At 37.0% G+C, this 20,043-nt stretch overlaps 3 protein-coding genes across 3 annotated transcripts in view; all 3 read left to right on the top strand.

Annotated features, from left to right (window-relative positions):
- Positions 1-9,003: 9,003 nt before the first annotated feature.
- Positions 9,004-20,043, top strand: part of LOC134812158 (N-alpha-acetyltransferase 40-like) — a 44,497-nt gene continuing 33,457 nt past the window's right edge. The window contains exon 1 of the mRNA XM_063819397.1: positions 9,004-9,007. The gene's annotated coding sequence lies outside the window, so the exon portion shown is untranslated. The remainder of the gene's footprint in view (positions 9,008-20,043) is intronic.
- LOC134812402 (F-box/WD repeat-containing protein 9-like) lies at positions 9,198-12,943 on the top strand. The gene is made up of 2 exons (XM_063819801.1): positions 9,198-11,271; positions 12,896-12,943. The coding sequence occupies exon 1, from the start codon at positions 9,227-9,229 to the stop codon at positions 10,559-10,561; it is 1,335 nt and encodes a 444-aa protein (XP_063675871.1). The 5' UTR covers positions 9,198-9,226; the 3' UTR covers positions 10,562-11,271; positions 12,896-12,943.
- On the top strand, positions 18,293-19,297 carry LOC134813114 (estradiol 17-beta-dehydrogenase 11-like). The gene has a single exon (XM_063820800.1). The coding sequence runs from the start codon at positions 18,356-18,358 to the stop codon at positions 19,250-19,252; it is 897 nt and encodes a 298-aa protein (XP_063676870.1). The 5' UTR covers positions 18,293-18,355; the 3' UTR covers positions 19,253-19,297.

The raw sequence follows: 20,043 nt of genomic DNA, 5'->3' as shown, positions 1-20,043 counted from the left end.
TTTTCGGGTGCCAATTTTAAGTGTATCCATCACGTCACAAACAACCTTGGTGATGTTTTCTTCGGCCCTCGCAATTCGTCTTTTGCAGAAAAAGTGAACTTGATCTTGTGATGCATATCAAAGCAGCTTTTCCGGCAAGGGGATGATCGGTTGAATTTCATTTGAAATTGTCGTCTAAGCTGAGGGCAGAACTCCCCATTCTCTTTGTTCAGGTAGACAAACAATCGTTGTTCCGCAGTATAGGGAGGATAGTGAACCATTTTCGATGATTCAATGGATAGTTCATTCCTTTTTATCGATTGTAAGGAACGAACCTGTGACTAGTAGGGCTAACAAGCCCTGCAACCAATCAAGCGGTGCATGTGAGCCAAACAGGCCATTAACCAAGTGCAGAGATCACGTATCTGAGTGCTCGGATCACGTATCCGATGAATTTTGAAATGGTCATAACTCAGCCAAATTTTAAACAATGAACTTGAAACTTTAGGAAAGGTTTTAAATTATCAAATTATTTGGAGTTCTTAGCTTAATGCTTAAAGCGTTCTTATTTTATGAAGACAATAGTGAAAAAGAGGGAGTGTCACGCCACGCCCACTGTAATTGGGCGTGGCTTACAAAACTTTCAGGAAATCTAAATTGGACCCATATCTATAATTTCTGAAATTTTGGTGCAATTTGAAGACGAATTACGTGAGTTATTAAAAGGTTGCGTGTGGGTAGTCACTTTTGGGCCACCCTGTACATGATACAATCAACAATATAATTTATTTTATAGTATACAATGAATTTGGTTGACGATGTCAACCCATCGAGATCGTTGCTCTGCGAAGCAGAGCAACGATCGACGATGCGAAGCAAAAATGCTAGCAAGAAGCAAGAATGCTAGATCGATGCGAAGCAAGAATGCTAGTTCGCGCGGCGCGTCGAAGCGGCGAAGTCCTCCAAACAATGAATTTATTTAGGTTGCTCTAACCAGAGTACTGAAACTTCCATTAGCGCACGCTACTAATTTCAACTTTCTTTTATATCTGTGAAACAAGCACGCCTGCAGTTAAGTGGAACGGAAGCACATGGTTAGGTGGAATCATCATGGGGTCAAAAAAACTAGAACTTTCAGATTAAGAAATTGTACCATTGCCATACGTACATAGGTACGTACGCATACAATGTACTTTTTATGGTGATTTCGAATAAAACCTATTACTTAGCATATGCATAAAAATCATTTCTTGACGAGTTATGAGCAAAATGCAAATAACCATTTAAAAAAAATACTTTCAACACAACTATATAACAAATAATTTAAATAGGTTCTCTCAACTCTAAAGATGATATTTTATTTGAAAAAATCAAAAGCCTAAACTGTGTATGATTCGCCTTTAATTGACGATGTCAATTCATTACCTGAGGACCCCAGGCTATTATGTTCATTAACATAATAGATTTGGCGGAATGACAGGCTGAGCGCGGCTCAGTAATCAATTCATGGCAGCTCGGCGCGGCACAGTAGCGCATCTCGCCGATCTAGCTGTGAGAAGCCTTATTAAGTGCGCGGCGCGGCACAGTAACGCATCGCTCTACAAGATTCGCCTCTCCAAACAAATCTGAAATAACCATTTTTGTCAGACGCGCGCACGTGACAGGCTGCGCTTTTAAACAATATTTCAACTGTTTATGCTTTAGGATTCGAGTTAGTTTTGGTTTTAAACGTTAAAGTAATTGTGAAGATAGTATAAAGATTTAAATTAGTACAGATTTGTGCACTTAAACTTTAAATACTTACTGGGAATTGCTCTATCCAGAGCCCTTGCGCTTGCGGTAGCGCGCGCCTGCCTCACGGCGATAAAAAGGACTTTTTCTTGACTTGTGAAACAAGCGCGCCCGCAGCGGCGCGATAGCACATAATTAGGTGAATACTGGGAGGATTTCCCCGCTTCGACGCGCCGCGCAAACTAGCATTATTGCTTCGCATCGATCCTGACTAGATCGTTGCGCTCGTTAATTCGCTGAGCAACGATCTGGAAGTTGCTCTAACCAGAGCCCTCTCGCTTGCAGTAGCGCGTGAAACAAGCGCGTCACGCAGTACGCGTAGACACATGGCTATGTGAAATCTGGAAGGGTTGACATCGTTAATCAAAAACCTCCATCACCAATCACAACAGTTATTAAAAAATAGGTAATTTAATTAAATCAAAGTTGGTTCGTTTTAACAGTAAATTCATTTTTGTGTACAAATATCAACTAGATAAAGGTAATGTTAGTGCGTCTTGGTTGCGATTAGATTTCGACCGTTCTGTGTAACGTACATTTGTAAATGCTGATTTTGATTTGAATGGTATAGTACTTATTAAAGTTAAATTGCACAAATTTGCACTTCAAATCTTTATATTATCTTCACAATTACTTTAAAACCAAAATTAACTCCAAATCCTAATAAAAAGCAGAAACAGTTCACAGTTGAAATATCGTTTTACAAGCTTTTCACTTACTGGGCGGCGCTCAGCCTGTCATTCCGCCAAATCTTTATTTTGTTATTCTGTTATTTATTTTTATGAACATAATAGCCTCAAGCCTGTGATCCCCAGGTTAGGTAAGCTTTTCACGTGCGTGCGTCTGAAAAAACAAATCCTTCGGCTTTCTGTAATTGGCTGGTTGCACTTGTGTAACACTATGGCTGTTGGAATACTCCGAAGTAAAATAAGTGTCTAGATAAAAAAATGCTGCATGATATGTCTTATTCGAAATCAGCGTAAAAAAACATCGGTATATAATAACTTACTTTCACAATCGGCCCACAGCTTACTCATATAACAAAAACGTATAAGCATGTATACAGAACGGTCGAAATCTAATCGAGACCGTGAGTCTTGCTTGGGGCAGTGTTGATTGACGATGCCAACCCATCAAGATTGTTGCTCTATTCGCAGCGGCGAAGTCCTCCAAGGGGCAGTGCAGAACCTTGACATGTTGATGTAATGGGTTTTTTCTTGTACTTGTGTCACTGAGCCATGTAGTGTTACAACCTATCTATACACTGAAATTAGGGATAATAATAAACAAAATAAAACGCGGTATTATAATAAATAAATCTGAAATAGAATGTGTTATTAAGGGGGCCGGGGAGGGTCTTCATCAAAATTATCTCGAAATTGATTTTATAGTTGTTTCTGATAGAGGGGAGTGATATCTATCAGCTGCTTTTGGTCCCATGGAAAAATATTGTTCCTAGCCACAATTATCGCCAGTCAAAGGTCAGCGCTTATGTGTAATTGTATTGCGCGAGCGATTTTCAATCGCGCGCCCTGAAAAACGAGTCTAAAAATCTATCCTCTCCTACATTTTTTGAGCAATCACCCTGAAACTTTCAGGATATGTTCTATGGATCATTTAGAAGATATCTGTCGAGCCGAATTTTGAGATAGGCCTAAGAAGATTTTTTATTCAATTTTGAAAATCTTGGACCTCATTTTTTGACGATTTTTCTAGGTCCAAGATTTTCAAAATTGAATAAAAAATTTTCTAAGGCCTATCTCAAAATTCGGCTCGACAGATATCTTTTAAATGATCCCTAGAACATATTCTGGAAGTTTCAGGGTGATTGCTCAAAAAATGTAGGAGAAGATAGATTTTTAGACTCGTTTTTCAGGGCGCGCGATTGAAAATCGCTTGCGCAATACAATTACACATAAGCGCTGACCTTTGACTGGCGATAATTGTGGCTAGGAACAATATTTTTCCATGGGACCAAAAGCAGCTGATAGATATCACTCCCCTCTATCAGAAACAACTATAAAATCAATTTCGAGATAATTTTGATGAAGACCCCCCCCCCCGGCCCCCTTAAAATAACACTGTATTATACCACTCACTGACTCTCACTAGTCACTAACCTCCCTAACACTTACCTCCCGTAACCCACTAAATCACTAAATACTAAATAACTACGAACTAACTACTAACTAAAATATCACTAAATATTTCCCGAACTAAAAGTCTTTACTCCTAAAATACATTACTAACTAAAACTATGTATATACAAATACACTTCCTTGGTTCTTCTACTTCTAGTTTACTCTTCTTATCTTCGTGACACTTACAGCTTACAACTTCTAACTACTTCTTCTCTCCTTCACACACTCAACTACAATACTAAAAAACACCTGAAATATGATTCATAAGTAATACAATCTAAGTAAACTATAGGTAAAAATATAATATTAATCATAAGCTAAAATGCACTAATCTTTGTATTCTAAATGGGGAAAAAGAAGAAACATTGTCAGTCAGTCGAGAAAATTGTCAGTCAGGCTATATGGCAGCTTTGTAGATGTTGTGACTATGCTAGTAGTGGTCCCAGGCTTGCGACTGGAATTGCGGTGTTAAATCGATTTAATGGTACCAACGATCCACCTCCCACTTGTTGTTTGGTACTTAGCATTAATAGTGTTAGCTGTAGCCATTTATAGCAAGAATCTTAAAACTAAAGGGGATGACAAGGAAAAGAGGAAGGAAAAAGAATAACGGGACAAACAATTAATTAAAGTATTTATAGGAGCATTAGATATTGTAATTACAACCTTCAATAATAAATCACTGACTAAAACTTCTAATTAAAATGACACTTGGTACGCTCGCCCATTTTCACTGGTCAGTCTGAACTTCGGTTTAGCACGTTGTACACTTATTCACCTAAGTTTCAGAATTTGTTCAGTTTAGCAGAGTTAGTACCCGTGTTTCAATAAATCAAAAGATATCAGGGGAGTTCTTTAATAATGTTACGGTCATCTAGAATACCGAACTTCCTGAAAACGTTATCATATTTCCTCAGACAACGTTTAATGCCTTTAATCAGTCTATCACGGCTATATCCTCTATCAATTAGAATTTTGAATATTTTGTGAAGATGGGAGGTAAAGATATCCAATCTAGTGCAAACATTACCATATCTAAGAACTTGACTTGAAAAAACGTTGTAGCCAACCTCGGTTGGGATGTTACTGTGAGGAAATGTAAGGGATACAACATGAAAATTAAAATCATCAGTTTTGTTATACACTGATATTTCTAGTCCTTCTGTGGAAATATTAATATTTAAATCAAGGTAGTTAATGATTTTATTATTGGAACCAGCTCGCTCCATCTCCAATGAATTAGGATAAATATCTTTAATCAATTTATGAAAGTAAAGGTAGTTAATAATAGATAAATCGTCAACATATCGTTTATTATTGGATAATATCTTTGCTAATCCCATTTTCTTTTCCTGAAGTAAACGTTTCATATAATTAAATTCCTTTTTGCCAACAGTGAGATCAGTGCAGCTATAGGGGAACTTGAATTTTCACCCATAGGAATACCCTTGGTTTGTATGAATACAATCCCACCGAAGACGACATAAGTGTTATAAATAATAAATTTAACAGCCTCTTTTAGGTCATCTTGACTAAAGCAGGCATGACAATCATAGGTTTTATTGGAAAAGAAACATGTATTACTGTCTCTTTTAGAAATACAAATATATCTATTACGGTCTGAAAATATTAAATCAACAACTTCATTAATCATATTCTCTACTTCAATCAAGTCTAATCTGGTATAAAGAGTAGTAAAATCATATACTTGTATATTATAAACATCGCTATTTTTGATAGCTTCAAGGAATTCACTTGAGGAATCTATGCTCCAAAACATGTTTATACCGCTGTTGTTGTAGATTGCCTCGCAGTATTTCTTGAAGTATTTCCTCAAAAGTTTCAGACAACAGTTAACTTGGACGTTAAGTTGTTTCGTAACGCAAAAACGGGCACCTGCAATGAACCTCGCCTTGTAAGGGTTCTTATGAAGCTTAGGGTTCCAGAAGATGCGTGCTAGTCGCAAGTTTTTATCTTCAACTTGTACATTAAATCTCTCCTTTAGACTCTCAGATATTTTATTGACATAATGAGTCTCGTCTTCGCTACAGGGTTTATATGTATCATTACCTATACATTCTAGAGTATTAGGATCAAAACCCATTTCATTGACAAGAGTTTTTACATAAAACTTTTTACAAATAAATGAAAAATTACCAGAAGCTTTGTCGATACTACAAATAATGTATTTACTTTTCAGCAATTTAAGACTTCTTTTAACATCATCTTTTTCCAGTGTGTTTTCTTTTATTTCAAATGTTTCAGGAAAGTTTTTCTTGTAATATTCAATACGATTGGAAACTATTGATAACACTTTTTCCTTCCAATCGCTGAACTTTACTTCTTTTTGACAGTACTTTCTACTTTTTGATTTTATAAATTTATCAACAGCTTCGGTAACTGACATATATATCTCATCTGGAGATTTAAATGTGGGAATTCTGTATTTACAACCGTAGGAAAGTACTTCCCTAAGTTCAACATTATCAACAATATCTAAATTACCAGTAACTACATGTCCATGAGGAGGATAATTGAAAGGGGAGGAGTGACAATCGCATGGACTACCTAAAATAGATTTAATATCAGAAATAGAAAGTTTCTTTAAGAATGAAGCATAGTTACAAATAGAAAGACTTATAATAGGATCATTATACTCATAATAAATCTGTAATGGTGTAAAAGACTGAATCAAAATGGGAAGCAAATCAATGACTGAAGTGTCAGAGAAAATAGATTTTAGGTTAAGATTATCAATGAATTTGCAATTAAATGGAACAATTATAAATTCTCTATTACTGGATTCAGATTTGTTCTGATGGTATTTGGGGGAAAATGTTGAACAGAAAGAGGAACATACGTTGTAAATCAATCCTGAATTATTTTGACTCAAAGAGTAGAGAGTGTCTAAATCTGATAAGCTATAACATTTTAATGTTTTGTATATGGAATGTTCTGAAGAGATGTTATCTTTCAGCCTGTTAATATCAGACTCTATGGTATCCAGAGACTTCTTAGGCTGAACTTTCTTCTTTCCATTCCCTCTGCCACGTTTGTATCGAGCAATCTGTCCACTAAAATAATTCATAACCCGATCTTGGGAGATGTTGCCCGTTCCTTTCTTCTTGTCATTAAGACCAAGAGGGAATGCTGTCCCAAGCTTCTCTATCCAGTAATCCTCCAGGAGAAGTAAATCATTTTTGACATCGGTGGACATGTCAGAATCAACATAATCTACAATCTGTATGGAAGCATCTGAGAAGACGTGACCAGGAATATTAAAATGTTCATATAAAAATGTGGATGATTTGGCTTTGACACAATTTCTGTGGCCATTGACTCTTTTATGAAGTGGTTGAGTTGTTTCTCCAACATATTGTTTTTTACAGGTAGAACAGGTAATAACATAAATAACATTATTAGTTTTACAATTAAATATAAAATTTGTATGTCCAAAGATAAAATCATTATTAAAAGTACTGCTCCTAAATGTATTAACAGGAATAAAACTGTTGCAAGTGAGACAACCTCTACCATTGCAACATCTAAAAGTGCTAGAAAAGACATTACTAGGGGTTACCCATTTATTCAAGGATTTTGAGAAAAATTTACTATTACGTTTAAGTCAAGAAGGTAACATCATCCCTTTCGGCGTTTCCGCCTAGACCCAACGACTCGAGATAGGCCAAGGACAACGGGTCGGACATCAACCTATTGTCATGGGGCTGCCATGATTGGGCGGGCGTTAGATGTCATGAACCTAAATAGTTCTCCCACCGACGCAGTGTAGCCTGGCGAGATTCTTCGCGACCATAAAAATCTCTTAGAACCGGATCTTGCACTGCCGCTGTTTCTCGTACCGTAGCATGGCGGACAGCTCACGCCGGAAAATGAAATAAACAGGTAAATACAGGATAAATCAGGAGATGTATGTACAACAACAAGACTTCAAGGAGGGCGCCCAAGAAAACAAAGATCAACCAAATCTCGGAACCAATGGCCGGGAGAGATATAAATGTAATTATAGAGCAATATCAAGAAAAGCTATCAATTATGTATCCAACGGGGCGGAAGAACCGACCACCAGTACTTGATACCATGATACGGACGTAATCTAAGTAAACTATAGGTAAAAATATAATATTAATCATAAGCTAAAATGCACTAATCTTTGTATTCTAAATGGGGAAAAAGAAGAAACATTGTCAGTCAGTCGAGAAAATTGTCAGTCAGGCTATATGGCAGCTTTGTAGATGTTGTGACTATGCTAGTAGTGGTCCCAGGCTTGCGACTGGAATTGCGGTGTTAAATCGATTTAATGGTACCAACGATCCAACTCCCACTTGTTGTTTGGTACTTAGCATTAATAGTGTTAGCTGTAGCCATTTATAGCAAGAATCTTAAAACTAAAGGGGATGACAAGGAAAAGAGGAAGGAAAAAGAAAAAATATGAATCATTTACAACAAAGAAATATATAAACCTACAACTAACAATGAAACTACAAAAGATAAACCTAGACCTAGAACTAACCGGTGTTCTCCTGAACTATCACCAAATGACTTCACAGGCTGGTACAGCTACTACTCAGACCTGCTACTCAAACACACCTTCTGTTGCTCCTTCCTCCTTGTGATCTCTTGTTCCTCTTCTTCTTCTTCCCTTATTACATCAGCTATAATATATATATATAACAATTAAACATCTTCTAACACATATATTATAACCTATAGTGCATAGTTGTATTATTGATGCAATATGGCTATCTAAGTTATATATCTAAGTTATTTCTCTCCGGAGAGACAGAGGGGCGAGAAAGAACTTTGTCAATATAATATACAGTTTAGATTTGAACTTGGAGCCGCAAGGCCAAGGGTGATTTTCAAAATATTGAGTTTTTGAAGGGTTATTTTTACATAGGGTCATGTGACATTTGTTACTGTTTGAAACATTTTATATAAAAAATAATTAATCTAAGTTATATCTAATCGTGATTGCTGTATTGTAAATTAATATTTGTGACAGTTTCAAATCAAATCAATCAAATTAAAAACACTCGCCGCGCCTGGATTATATCGCTGCAAACAGAAATAATTTGGTTAATTTGGTATGCAAGAATGAAGAAACTAGATATTTTGGCAGGCCAGTGTCCCTTTACCTCTCGTTTGACTATTATTAATCACATTTCCCGAACATACAGCCAAGTGAGCTTAATCCTTAGTAAGCTCAGTGCCCACCCTAGAGTGCAGTGAATGATATTCACTTGCAGAAGTCTGGTACGTAGTTGATTAAACACACAATTGTGTGATCAATTTTGATGAATTTCATTTGTCTAGGTATGGATGTTGCTTACTCTAAAGATGATGAAATGGAATTTTCAAGTGATGAGAGCGATTTGGAACAGGAAGACGATACAGGTTTTGAAGGAGTTTCTCGTAAAGCTAGTCAATGGTCACAGTCTAGCATCAATAGATCCCTCAACTCGACAGGAATCCATAATTTACCACCAGAGCTTATATTCGAAATTCTGGGCTACATTAATGTTAAAACTTTGATGTCTGTTGTAAGGTTTGTCTCTAGATACTTTAGTGATCTTTTAAATTCACCCGAGTTTTGGGAAATGAGATTAGCTGGATGTCTTACCTGCCCAGATGACTTAGATGGTTTAAAAGTAAGCGACAGTGAGCTGCAACAGATGCATCTTGTTGGTCTACCCCAAGCAGTTTATGAAATGGAGTCAGCAAAATCACTTCAACACAACTCCAGTGTTAAAAAGTACACTATGTCCACTAACCACTATGGTGATGTCCACTGCGTTAAGATCCTGTCCAATCCTGCCAAACAAATAGCTGTTTCCGGCTCACGAGACAAAACTATCTGTGTCTACGATTTGGATTGTATTGACTCTCAAGAAAAATGCATCATTAATACAAACACTGATCATAACGGTTGGATCTGGACCCTTGACCAAGAAGATGGTCAAAGCTCTAAGATTGCTTCAGGCTCATGGGACAGTTACATCCACTTTTATGATATTGGTAGAGGAGGGTTAGAGAAAATCTCTGATTTGTCTGTACATTCTGCAATACTTTGTACGCGTTTCGAGAAAAACTGTTTACTATATGGTACATATTCAAAATTTGTTGCTGGATATGATACCAGGAGTGGAAATGTAGCTTTTAAGTTAAAGAATCACACTAAACCTGTGTTAAGTGTTGCTGCATCTCCAAACTATATCTGGAGCTCTGGGGAGGACAATGCCCTTGTCTGTCATGATAGACGAATGAATAAACTCTTTAAACGAATGAGAATGGAGAGAATTTCGTCTTCTATAAAGTTTATTGAGCCCTATCTATGGGTAGCTGGTTACGATGGCTTCATTAAATGTTTCAATCAAGACATGAAAACCCTGAAGAAATATGATACAGGCCACAGACAGCCTATCATGGACATGTCTCACAACATGGGAGCTACAGTCACTGCTTGTAAAGATGGGGTAGTTAAACTGTTCTCTCCTAATATAAGCCCAGTTCTTTGGAATTCCTTCACATTGGATAACTCAGCCTCGTGTGTAGATTATAAGGATGGTACACTCATGGTTGGTTGCTGTGCCAGCTCGGTTTTATTTTGGAAGAACGTAAATTTAGAATGATGTTAACATTACACATGCAGGAAAATTAGTGTGTGACAATTATGAAGATTTCTGTACTGTACATAGTTTTGTATGCAAATTGAGTTAGTTGAGGCCGATGGTTTTCCTATTTCAAAAAGATTAATTATAAGTTACTATTTACTGTATAGAGTTCTATGTTCGTTGCTCGTGAAATGTGTGTTTATATCAAAATGTTTACTGTTTCTAATTGTAGTATTGTGTTTATTTAAAATTTACTGATCATCAGTGTGGGTATTTTGTCAACAAACTCCCCTCATAAAGTAACAGATATAAGAATTGTGAACAGCTGCTGTGTAATTTAAACATGCTATTTGAATGATGGAACTTGTCTAATTGTAGGCTTACCTGCTTCCTGGTCTATATTACCACTAAAATGCTCCAATGTGACAGGTAGCAATGTGACAGGTAGCAATTTTATAAATGGATGATCTTCACATCTGTCACAACCATTCGAGTTCTTTTAAATGTGACTCGTACAAAGATCAAAGAACTGGAGTATATTTCAATTCAAAGATGTGATTGAACCCTAGCGGCACTCTCTGTGCTAAAATTCCCATTCTTAAGATTTGTTTAAATCGGAAATTACAGTGCTCCTCTGTAATAGAATCAACTATTATTCCTAGAATTAAAAGGTTTCAATTGCACTTTTTGAGTTTTCAGTATATTTTTCTGTTTACACATTATACAGGGTGGCCCATAAGTGACTACCCACACGCAACCTCTTAATAACTCACGTAATTCGTCTCCAAATTGCACCAAAATTTCAGAGATTATAGATATGGGTCAAACTTAGATTTCCTGAAAGTTTCGTAAGCCACGCCCAATTACAGTGGGCGTGGCGTGACACTCCCTCTTTTTCACTATTGTCTTCATAAAATGAGAACGCTTTAAGCTAAGAACTCAAAATTTTTTGCACACATTTGGCTTGATAATTGAAAACCTTTCCCAAAGTTTCAAGTTCATTGGTTAAAATATGGCTAAGTTATGACCATTTCAAAACTCATCGGATACGTGATCCGAGCACTCAGTCAGTGATCTCGTCACTTGGTTAATGGCCTGTTTGGCTCACATGCACCGCTTGATTGGTTGCAGCCTGCTTATGGGCCGGCCTATACAGCTGACTGCACCTAAAACGCTATCACACGAATTTATGGTGGTGTCACCATTTCAGGGCTTGTTAGCCCTGCTAGTCACAGGTTCCTTACAATCAATAAAAAGGAATGATCCATCCATTGAATCATCGAAAATGGTTCACTATCCTCCCTTTACTGCAGAACAACGATTGTTCGTCTACCTGAAGAAAGAAAATGGGGAGTTCTACCCTCAGATTAAACGACAATTTCAGATGAAATTCAACCGACCACCCCCTTGCCGGAAAAGCTGCTTGGACATTCATCACAAGATCAAGTTTACGTTTTCTGCACACGATCGGCGAAGAGTCGGCAGAAGACGAACTGCGAGGACTGTAGAAAACATCACGATGGTTGTTGGTGACGTGATGGACACACCTAAGATTGGCACCCGGAAACGAGCTCCTGCCTTAGACATCAGCAGAACCCTTCAGCGAATCCTAAAGCAAGACCTTTCTAACCAGGCCTACCGAATCACAAAGAAACACAAACTTCGAGGATAGATTTCGCCAACACATTCCTGTCCAAGCAGAATGTGGATCCCTACTTTGAGGACGAAATCTGGTACAGCGACAAGGCCATATAAACGGATATGTCAACTCCCAGAATGCAATTCACTGGGGCTCTACTAGACCGGATGAAGTGGTGGAGAGAACGGCTTTTCCTGAAAAGGTCACGATCTGGTTTTTATCCTAAAAATTTGTGTTTCCCTTTCTAGCAAAGTCATCATCGGTATCCAATCAAAGCCTAATGAACCTCATTAATACACGCTAACGCCTTACTCTTGATCAGATTGGGTGACGAGATCACTAATTGAGTGCAAATATCACTGACTGAGTGCTCGGATCACATATCCGATGGATTTTAAAATGGTCATAACTCAGCCATATTTAAACCAATGAACTTGAAACTTTTGGAAAAGTTTTCAATTATCAAGCCAAATGTGTGCAAAAAATTTTGAGTTCTTAGCTTAAAGCGTTCTCATTTTATGAAGACAATAGTGAAAAAGAGGGAGTGTCACGCCACGCCCACTGTAATTGGGCGTGGCTTACGAAACTTTCAGGAAATCTAAGTTTGACCCATATCTATAATCACTGAAATTTTGGTGCAATTTGGAGACGAATTACGTGAGTTATTAAGAGGTTGCGTGTGGGTAGTCACTTATGGGCCACCCTGTAATAAGGGTTTTCAAAATTTAAGATATCTTATAAACTATACTTTTATTCAATATAAATTTAGTATAGTATTTATTTAGTATAGTATTTATAGAATTAACTATAATTCCTGTTCAAAAAGTTTCTTGAACTTTTTGAGTATTCGGTATATTATTCTGTTTACATTATGTTATGAGGGTTTTCAAAAGAGATATCTTACTAAACTATTCTATTCAATATAGGTGGAGATGTCATTTGTTTTGGCTTTGGTAAAGCTCCCATTTGTCTTGCTTCTAGAAATCGTATACTTTATCTTTAGATGCAGGCCCAAGAAAGAAATACAAAATCAGCACATTCTGATCACTGGAGCTGGACAAGGGATTGGAGCAGAGTTTGCCCGACAGTTTGCTGCTATGGGGAACACTATTCACTGTGTTGATATTGATGAGAAATTAGTAGAGAATGTAGTGGATGATTTAAAAGGAAATGGTCACCAAGCTCATTCATACACCTGCGGTCTAACCAAGCATGATCAGGTACAGAGGTTACATGATGATATACTAGGGGCTGGGTTTGTTATCAATATTCTTGTCAACAATGCCGGGGTTGCTTTTATGGCAGGTATACTGGATATGTCACTCACCCAAATACAACACTCAATGATGGTAAACATAGTTTCTAATTTGTGGCTCATCAAGCTCTTTATGCCGAAGATGCTTGAGCTCAATGAGGGTCACATCGTGAATATAGCCTCTGGTGCAGGATTTTTTCCAATGATAAATAAAACAGATTACTGTTCAGCAAAGGCAGGTTCAATTCATGCTTTGAATCAACTTCGAATGGATCACATGAAAACAAAGTTGAAGTTTACTGCTGTCTGTCCTTTTTTTGTGAATACCAAAATGATTGCCGGTCTGGATACCTCAATTGCTATGTCTGCAGAGCACTTGGTAACAAAAGCAATTCGAGGAATCAGAGAAGACAAAGAAGTGATTTTGGTGCCTGACACATTAAGAGTGATAAAGATAATCCAGGACTTTGCCCCTCCATACCTCATGAGAGCTTTATACGCAACAAAGACAGAAAAAAGGGCAAAATTGTCAAAAAATATCTATGGACAAAGAATGGATGAAAAAATCGAATAAAACTCTATGAGAATTGGACTTGACATATTTTATTGGTCACTGAACATATTAAACACTGAATGTCATTAAACTTATTCAATGTAATGCAATCATACTTGACAATCAAAGATTCAAGTAATGATGGGGCAGCGCAATGCGCTGAGCCCATGTTGACCTATAAATTATGTTTAGTTTTTAACAGTAGTTAGATTTTTAGATATAATGATAGTTTATACAATGAACTAAATATTTACCAGATTTAATTATTTTTTAGTGTAATTATTGATAGTTTATACAATTAAGTTAAATGTTTGGCAGATTTAATTAGTTTCATTGATAGTGTATACAATCTTACTACTGTATATATGGGCGATTTCACGTAAAGTAAATTACACTTTGCACAAAAATTTGGCCTCATTCTGACTCTCAAGCATTACACAAACATAGGGGGGCCCCCCCCCCCCCCAAACATAACGGAATCATGATAAATTGCATGAAACATCTCCTATGTACTCCACACACAGCTATATTAAGATTTTTACTCCAACTGCTATGGCTTTTGAGTGAGGCACGTTTGAAAATGTAAAGTAAATTACAGGGCACAAATTGACATTCCTGACCAACGTGTATTGAAATCTCATTTCGTGCCCAGGTGTGAGAGTAAACATTTAAATATTTTTCATGCACACTGGCAAATGTCTTGCTTTCAGTTCAGTAATAGCACATTCACATTTGCTGCTGATTTGTTGCTCTCTTATCGCAAGGCTTATCTCTACTGTTATCACGACACCGCTCAGCCTGTCGCTCGTCTTGTATTGTGTAACTTTAACTGTAATCATGGAAAAGATGGACTTGGAAAGTATTAACTACAGGTGGGATGAGATTTATTCTTGGAGCAAAGAGCAGTTGCGGAACTTTGGCAAACCGTACGGAAAGATGACGGACATAGCAGATCCGAAGTTTGCGAAATCAGTGAATAAGCCAGAACTTGTTGGCATTTGTAGTCGGTCTTATGAGTACATTGGCTATTTAATGGAAACTGTGGAGTCGTACCGAAACTGCTGCACAACTCTTCAGGCAAAGTTGATTCAGAACCAGGAAACTCTCATCAGCGTTCAACAGGAGCTCTCTCAGTGTCAGTCCGAGAAACTGGAATCTATGAAGAAAATCGTGGAAACCTCAGTCGCTGATTCAGTTAAAGAGGAGATTAAGACTTACAGCGCAATTGTCAGCAATTCACAGACGGTAACTGCCCCAGTTATCTGCCCAGAAGCCCTAAAAAATGTTGTGAAGACCGTAGTCGCAGAAGAGGACCGTAGTCGAAATCTTCTTGTTTTCGGTTTGCCGGAGGAGGAGCAGGAAGAGTTAGAGGTAAGAATCGGCGAGGTTTTAGAGGAAATAGGGCAGAAACCGAAGGTGGAAGTAGAGCGACTCGGCAAAAAGAAAACTTCTACCTGTACTCGCCCAGTGAAAGTCTGCCTGACCAGCTCCTTGATCGTACATCAAATCTTAGCAAACGCTCGGAAATTGCGACAATCAGCCAAGTTTAAGACTGTGTTTTTGAGCCCTGACAGATCACTGGAGCAGCGGGAAGCCCGAAAGGAGCTGATTGCCAGCATGAGAGCTAAAGCTTTAGCGGAGCCGGACAAAAAGTTTTACATTAAGGAGGGACAGATATTCAGCTGTAGTCGCAATTGAGTGTATTTATCAGTACATGTGTGATAATGCTTGTTTTTCAGTGTGAGTGAAGTTTTAGTTAGTGCTAAGCGGGTGCCTACTAGGCTTTTAACTTTCTATACAGGACTGGATAGTCTTCCGACTGTTTTAAAGCTGATTTTTAGTGCAAGAGTTGGTTGCTAGGCATTGCATTTATCTAAGCAGCGCATGTATTCAATAATTAATGAAATCTTATTAGCGGATTTAGGTATATAATTATTGTATATATTATTGTATGTATAAATTCTTGAGTAAACATTAACCAGTAAACAAAGCTGGTTCCCAATCAAAAAAAAAATGTACTGGAAATGGGTTGTTTTGGTAAATGGTTAATAGCTGTGTTCTGTAGAAGCCTTTGTTCCTTGTAAAGTAAGTTACTCTTTTGTGTCAAGTAGTTTACACTGTTACACAATCCTTTGATTTTAACTGTTTAAAGCTGCCCCTTTGTCTTTAATTCGTTTGCTAAGTGTATGAACTATGTAATATATGATTAATAATGATATATCAGTTTATCATTAGCCAATTAAGGGGGCCGGGGGGGCCTTCATCAAAATTTTCTCGAAATTGACTTTATAGTTGTTTCTAATAGAGGGGAGTGATATCTATCAGATGCTTTTGGTCCCATGGAAAAATATTGTTCCTAGACGAAATTATTATCGGTCAAATGTCAGCGCTTATGTGTAATTGTATTGCGCGAGCGATTTTCAATTTTTGAAAATCTTGGACCACAAAAAACGAGATCCAAGATTTTCAAAATCGAATAAAATATGTTTAAAGGCCTATCTCAAAATTCTGTCTGGCTCATCTCTTTTAAATTATCTCTAGAACATATCCTGAAAGTTTCAGGGTGATAGCTCAAAAAATGTAGGAGAAGATAGATTTTTAGACTCGATTTTCAGGACACGTGATTGAAAATCGCTCGCGCAATACAATTACACATAAGTGCTGACCTTTGACCGACAATAATTTCGGCTAGGAATAATATTTTTCCATGGGACCAAAAGCATCTGATAGATATCACTCCCTTCTAGATCAGAAACAACTAAAAAGTCAATTTCGAGGGAATTTTGATGAAGACCCCCCCGGCCCCCTTAATTGGTTGATTGATTCACTGATTGGGTCCACAGTTAGCCCAGTTATACAGAGTAGGTAGGTGGGCGTAAATGTACGAATGTTTCCCAGCTCAAAAATTTGTGTTCGAAAGCAGGCCACTGGATTTTCTGTAAAGTAAAGTATTATTTTCGAAAAGTCAATTTTTAACCATTTTTATAGATTTCTTTACTGAAATTCTGACCAGAACCAATCTATTATCACTTTTAAATAACTTTTATTCTGTTTGACAATCGTTACTTGTTGTGTTTTACTACTATTACTGAATAAAAAGCATATGTGTAAATTACTTGACACGTAAATTACTTGACATGTAACTTACTTGACGCTGGTATTGACATGATCTGATATCTATGGATCTAAATAAAAAAGTACATTATGTCTTGACATCAGAGTTAGCTTGTTTTAGCAAGATTTCAGCAAGAAATAACATGAAATGTGGCCAGCAGAAAACTTTTTTGTTTTTTATGTATAGTAATTTACACTAAAAACAGGAGAAAGTAGAATAGCATTGCTCCGAATCTGCTTAAATTTTGAGTCCCAAATTTTGCATACAGCTTCAATGAAGTGGTATGCACCTTTACAGATCAAGAATTAATGAATATTACAACAATCTCTTTTTAGTGTGCCCGAGGTGTGCTTTGTGCCCCAGGTGTGCCCGAGGTGTGCCCCAGGCTAGGTGTGCCCGAGTTTGTGCCCCAGGTGTGCCCCAGGTGTGCCCCAGATGTGCATCGGCAGATTACCGAGTTACCTAGTAAACAGCTTTTATTATAGAGTAGTTTTAGCCTGTAAAACATGACAATTTATGGGTATTTTGAAAACGCGATAACACAGAAACGAAGTGAGATATTTATAAGCGGTTTTTTGTGTCTTACAGTTTATGATCTTCTCTTTCAGACTCCAATCAAAGCTAGTTTCATAACTGAAATTTATTTTTTGTTCATGTTTCATGAAATTGCCCATATATAAAGCGAGACGATTATATATATAATAATATATCTGTTACCATTTTACTGACACCACGGCATCTACTTTAACCGTAAAGATATACACCTAAACTTTTTTGACTGGTTCAATGCTTTAATGGCCTTGAAATCAGCATGAGAAAATAAAAAATTGGCCAAGGAATAAGAATTTTAGTGCCCAAAAGTTGGACCTCCAAGTGGTGTCAAAAACGCGAATTAAATAGGTAATAATTATTTTAGTCTCTTGAGTCTTGACACCATTTTAGGGTTAGACGGGTTCCTGCTAGTGAACCTAAATGGTTGGCAGATTTATGCAGTTTAGTGTAATGAGTAATACATACATACATGCTTTTGATTTTTACCTAGAACTTCCTATTTCTCATCTAATTTGCACGTGGGCGGTCGTACATACAGACATACATAGTACATACAGACAGAAATAATCTTTCGAATTATAATATTGATAGATAGATATATTATGTTAGTTGAAGTGAGAACTTATTGTTTTAAAACACGGATTTAGTTTAAAACACTTTACTAACCTATTTTTTATTCAAATATTAGTGCAGTGGAGATGTCATTTCTATTGGCTTTGGTAAAGCTCCCATTTGTCTTGCTTCTAGAAATCGTCTACTTTATCTTTAGATGCAGGCCCAAGAAAGAAATAAAAAATCAGCACATTCTGATCACTGGAGCTGGACAAGGGATTGGAGCAGAGTTTGCCCGACAGTTTGCTGCTATGGGAAACACTATTCACTGTGTTGATATTGATGAGAAATTAGTAGAGAATATAGTGGATGATTTAAAAGGAAATGGTCACCAAGCTTATTCATACACCTGCGATCTAACCAAGCATGATCAGGTACAGAGGTTACATGATGATATACTAGGGGCTGGGTTTGTGATCAATATTCTTGTCAACAATGCCGGGGTTGCTTTTATGGCAGGTATACTGGATATGTCACTCACCCAAATACAACACTCAATGATGGTAAACATAGTTTCTAATTTGTGGCTCATCAAGCTCTTTATGCCGAAGATGCTTGAGCTCAATGAGGGTCACATCGTGAATATAGCCTCTGGTGCAGGATTTTTTCCAATGATAAATAAAACAGATTACTGTTCAGCAAAGGCAGGTTCAATTCATGCTTTGAATCAACTTCGAATGGATCACATGAAAACAAAGTTGAAGTTTACTGCTGTCTGTCCTTTTTTTGTGAATACCAAAATGATTGCCGGTCTGGATACCTCAATTGCTATGTCTGCAGAGCACTTGGTAACAAAAGCAATTCGAGGAATCAGAGAAGACAAAGAAGTGATTTTGGTGCCTGACACATTAAGAGTGATAAAGATAATCCAGGACTTTGCCCCTCCATACCTCATGAGAGCTTTATACGCAACAAAGACAGAAAAAAGGGCAAAATTGTCAAAAAATATCTATGGACAAAGAATGGATGAAAAAATCGAATAAAACTCTATGAGAATTGGACTTGACATATTTTATTGGTCACTGAACATATTAAACACTGAATGTCATTAAACTTATTCAATGTAATGCAATCATACTTGACAATCAAAGATTCAAGTAATGATGGGGCAGCGCAATGCGCTGAGCCCATGTTGACCTATAAATTATGTTTAGTTTTTAACAGTAGTTAGATTTTTAGATATAATGATAGTTTATACAATGAACTAAATATTTACCAGATTTAATTAGTCTTTAGTGTAATTATTGATAGTTTATATTACAATTAAGTTAAATGTTTGGCAGATTTAATTAGTTTCATTGATAGTGTATACAATCTTACTACTGTATATATGGGCGATTTCACGTAAAGTAAATTAAACTTTGCACAAAAATTTGGCCTCATTCTGACTCTCAAGCATTACACAAACATAGCAGAATCATGATAAATTGCATGAAACATCTCCTATGTACTCCACACACAGCTATATTAAGATTTTTACTCCAACTGCTATGGCTTTTGAGTGAGGCACGTTTGAAAATGTAAAGTAAATTACAGGGCACAAATTGACATTCCTGACCAACGTGTATTGAAATCTCATTTCGTGCCCAGGTGTGAGAGTAAACATTTAAATATTTTTCATGCACACTGGCAAATGTCTTGCCTGTACTGGAAAGGGGTTGTTTTGGTAAATGGTTAATAGCTGTGTTCTGTAGAAGCCTTTGTTCCTTGTAAAGTAAGTCACTCTTTTGTGTCAAGTAGTTTACACTGTTACACAATCCTTTGATTTTAACTG

Source organism: Bolinopsis microptera, chromosome 3 (genome assembly GCF_026151205.1).
Source record: "Bolinopsis microptera isolate Bmic1 chromosome 3, MBARI_Bmic_1.0, whole genome shotgun sequence".
NCBI classification, from domain to species: domain Eukaryota; kingdom Metazoa; phylum Ctenophora; class Tentaculata; order Lobata; family Bolinopsidae; genus Bolinopsis; species Bolinopsis microptera.
Note: the sequence above shows the minus strand (reverse complement) of the source record. Positions and strands in the feature narration are given on the sequence as shown.

Coding starts and splice junctions, on each gene's coding strand:
- LOC134812402 (XM_063819801.1), top strand. CDS start 9,227: ATGAATTTCATTTGTCTAGGTATGGATGTTGCTTACTCTAAAGATGAT.
- LOC134813114 (XM_063820800.1), top strand. CDS start 18,356: ATGTCATTTCTATTGGCTTTGGTAAAGCTCCCATTTGTCTTGCTTCTA.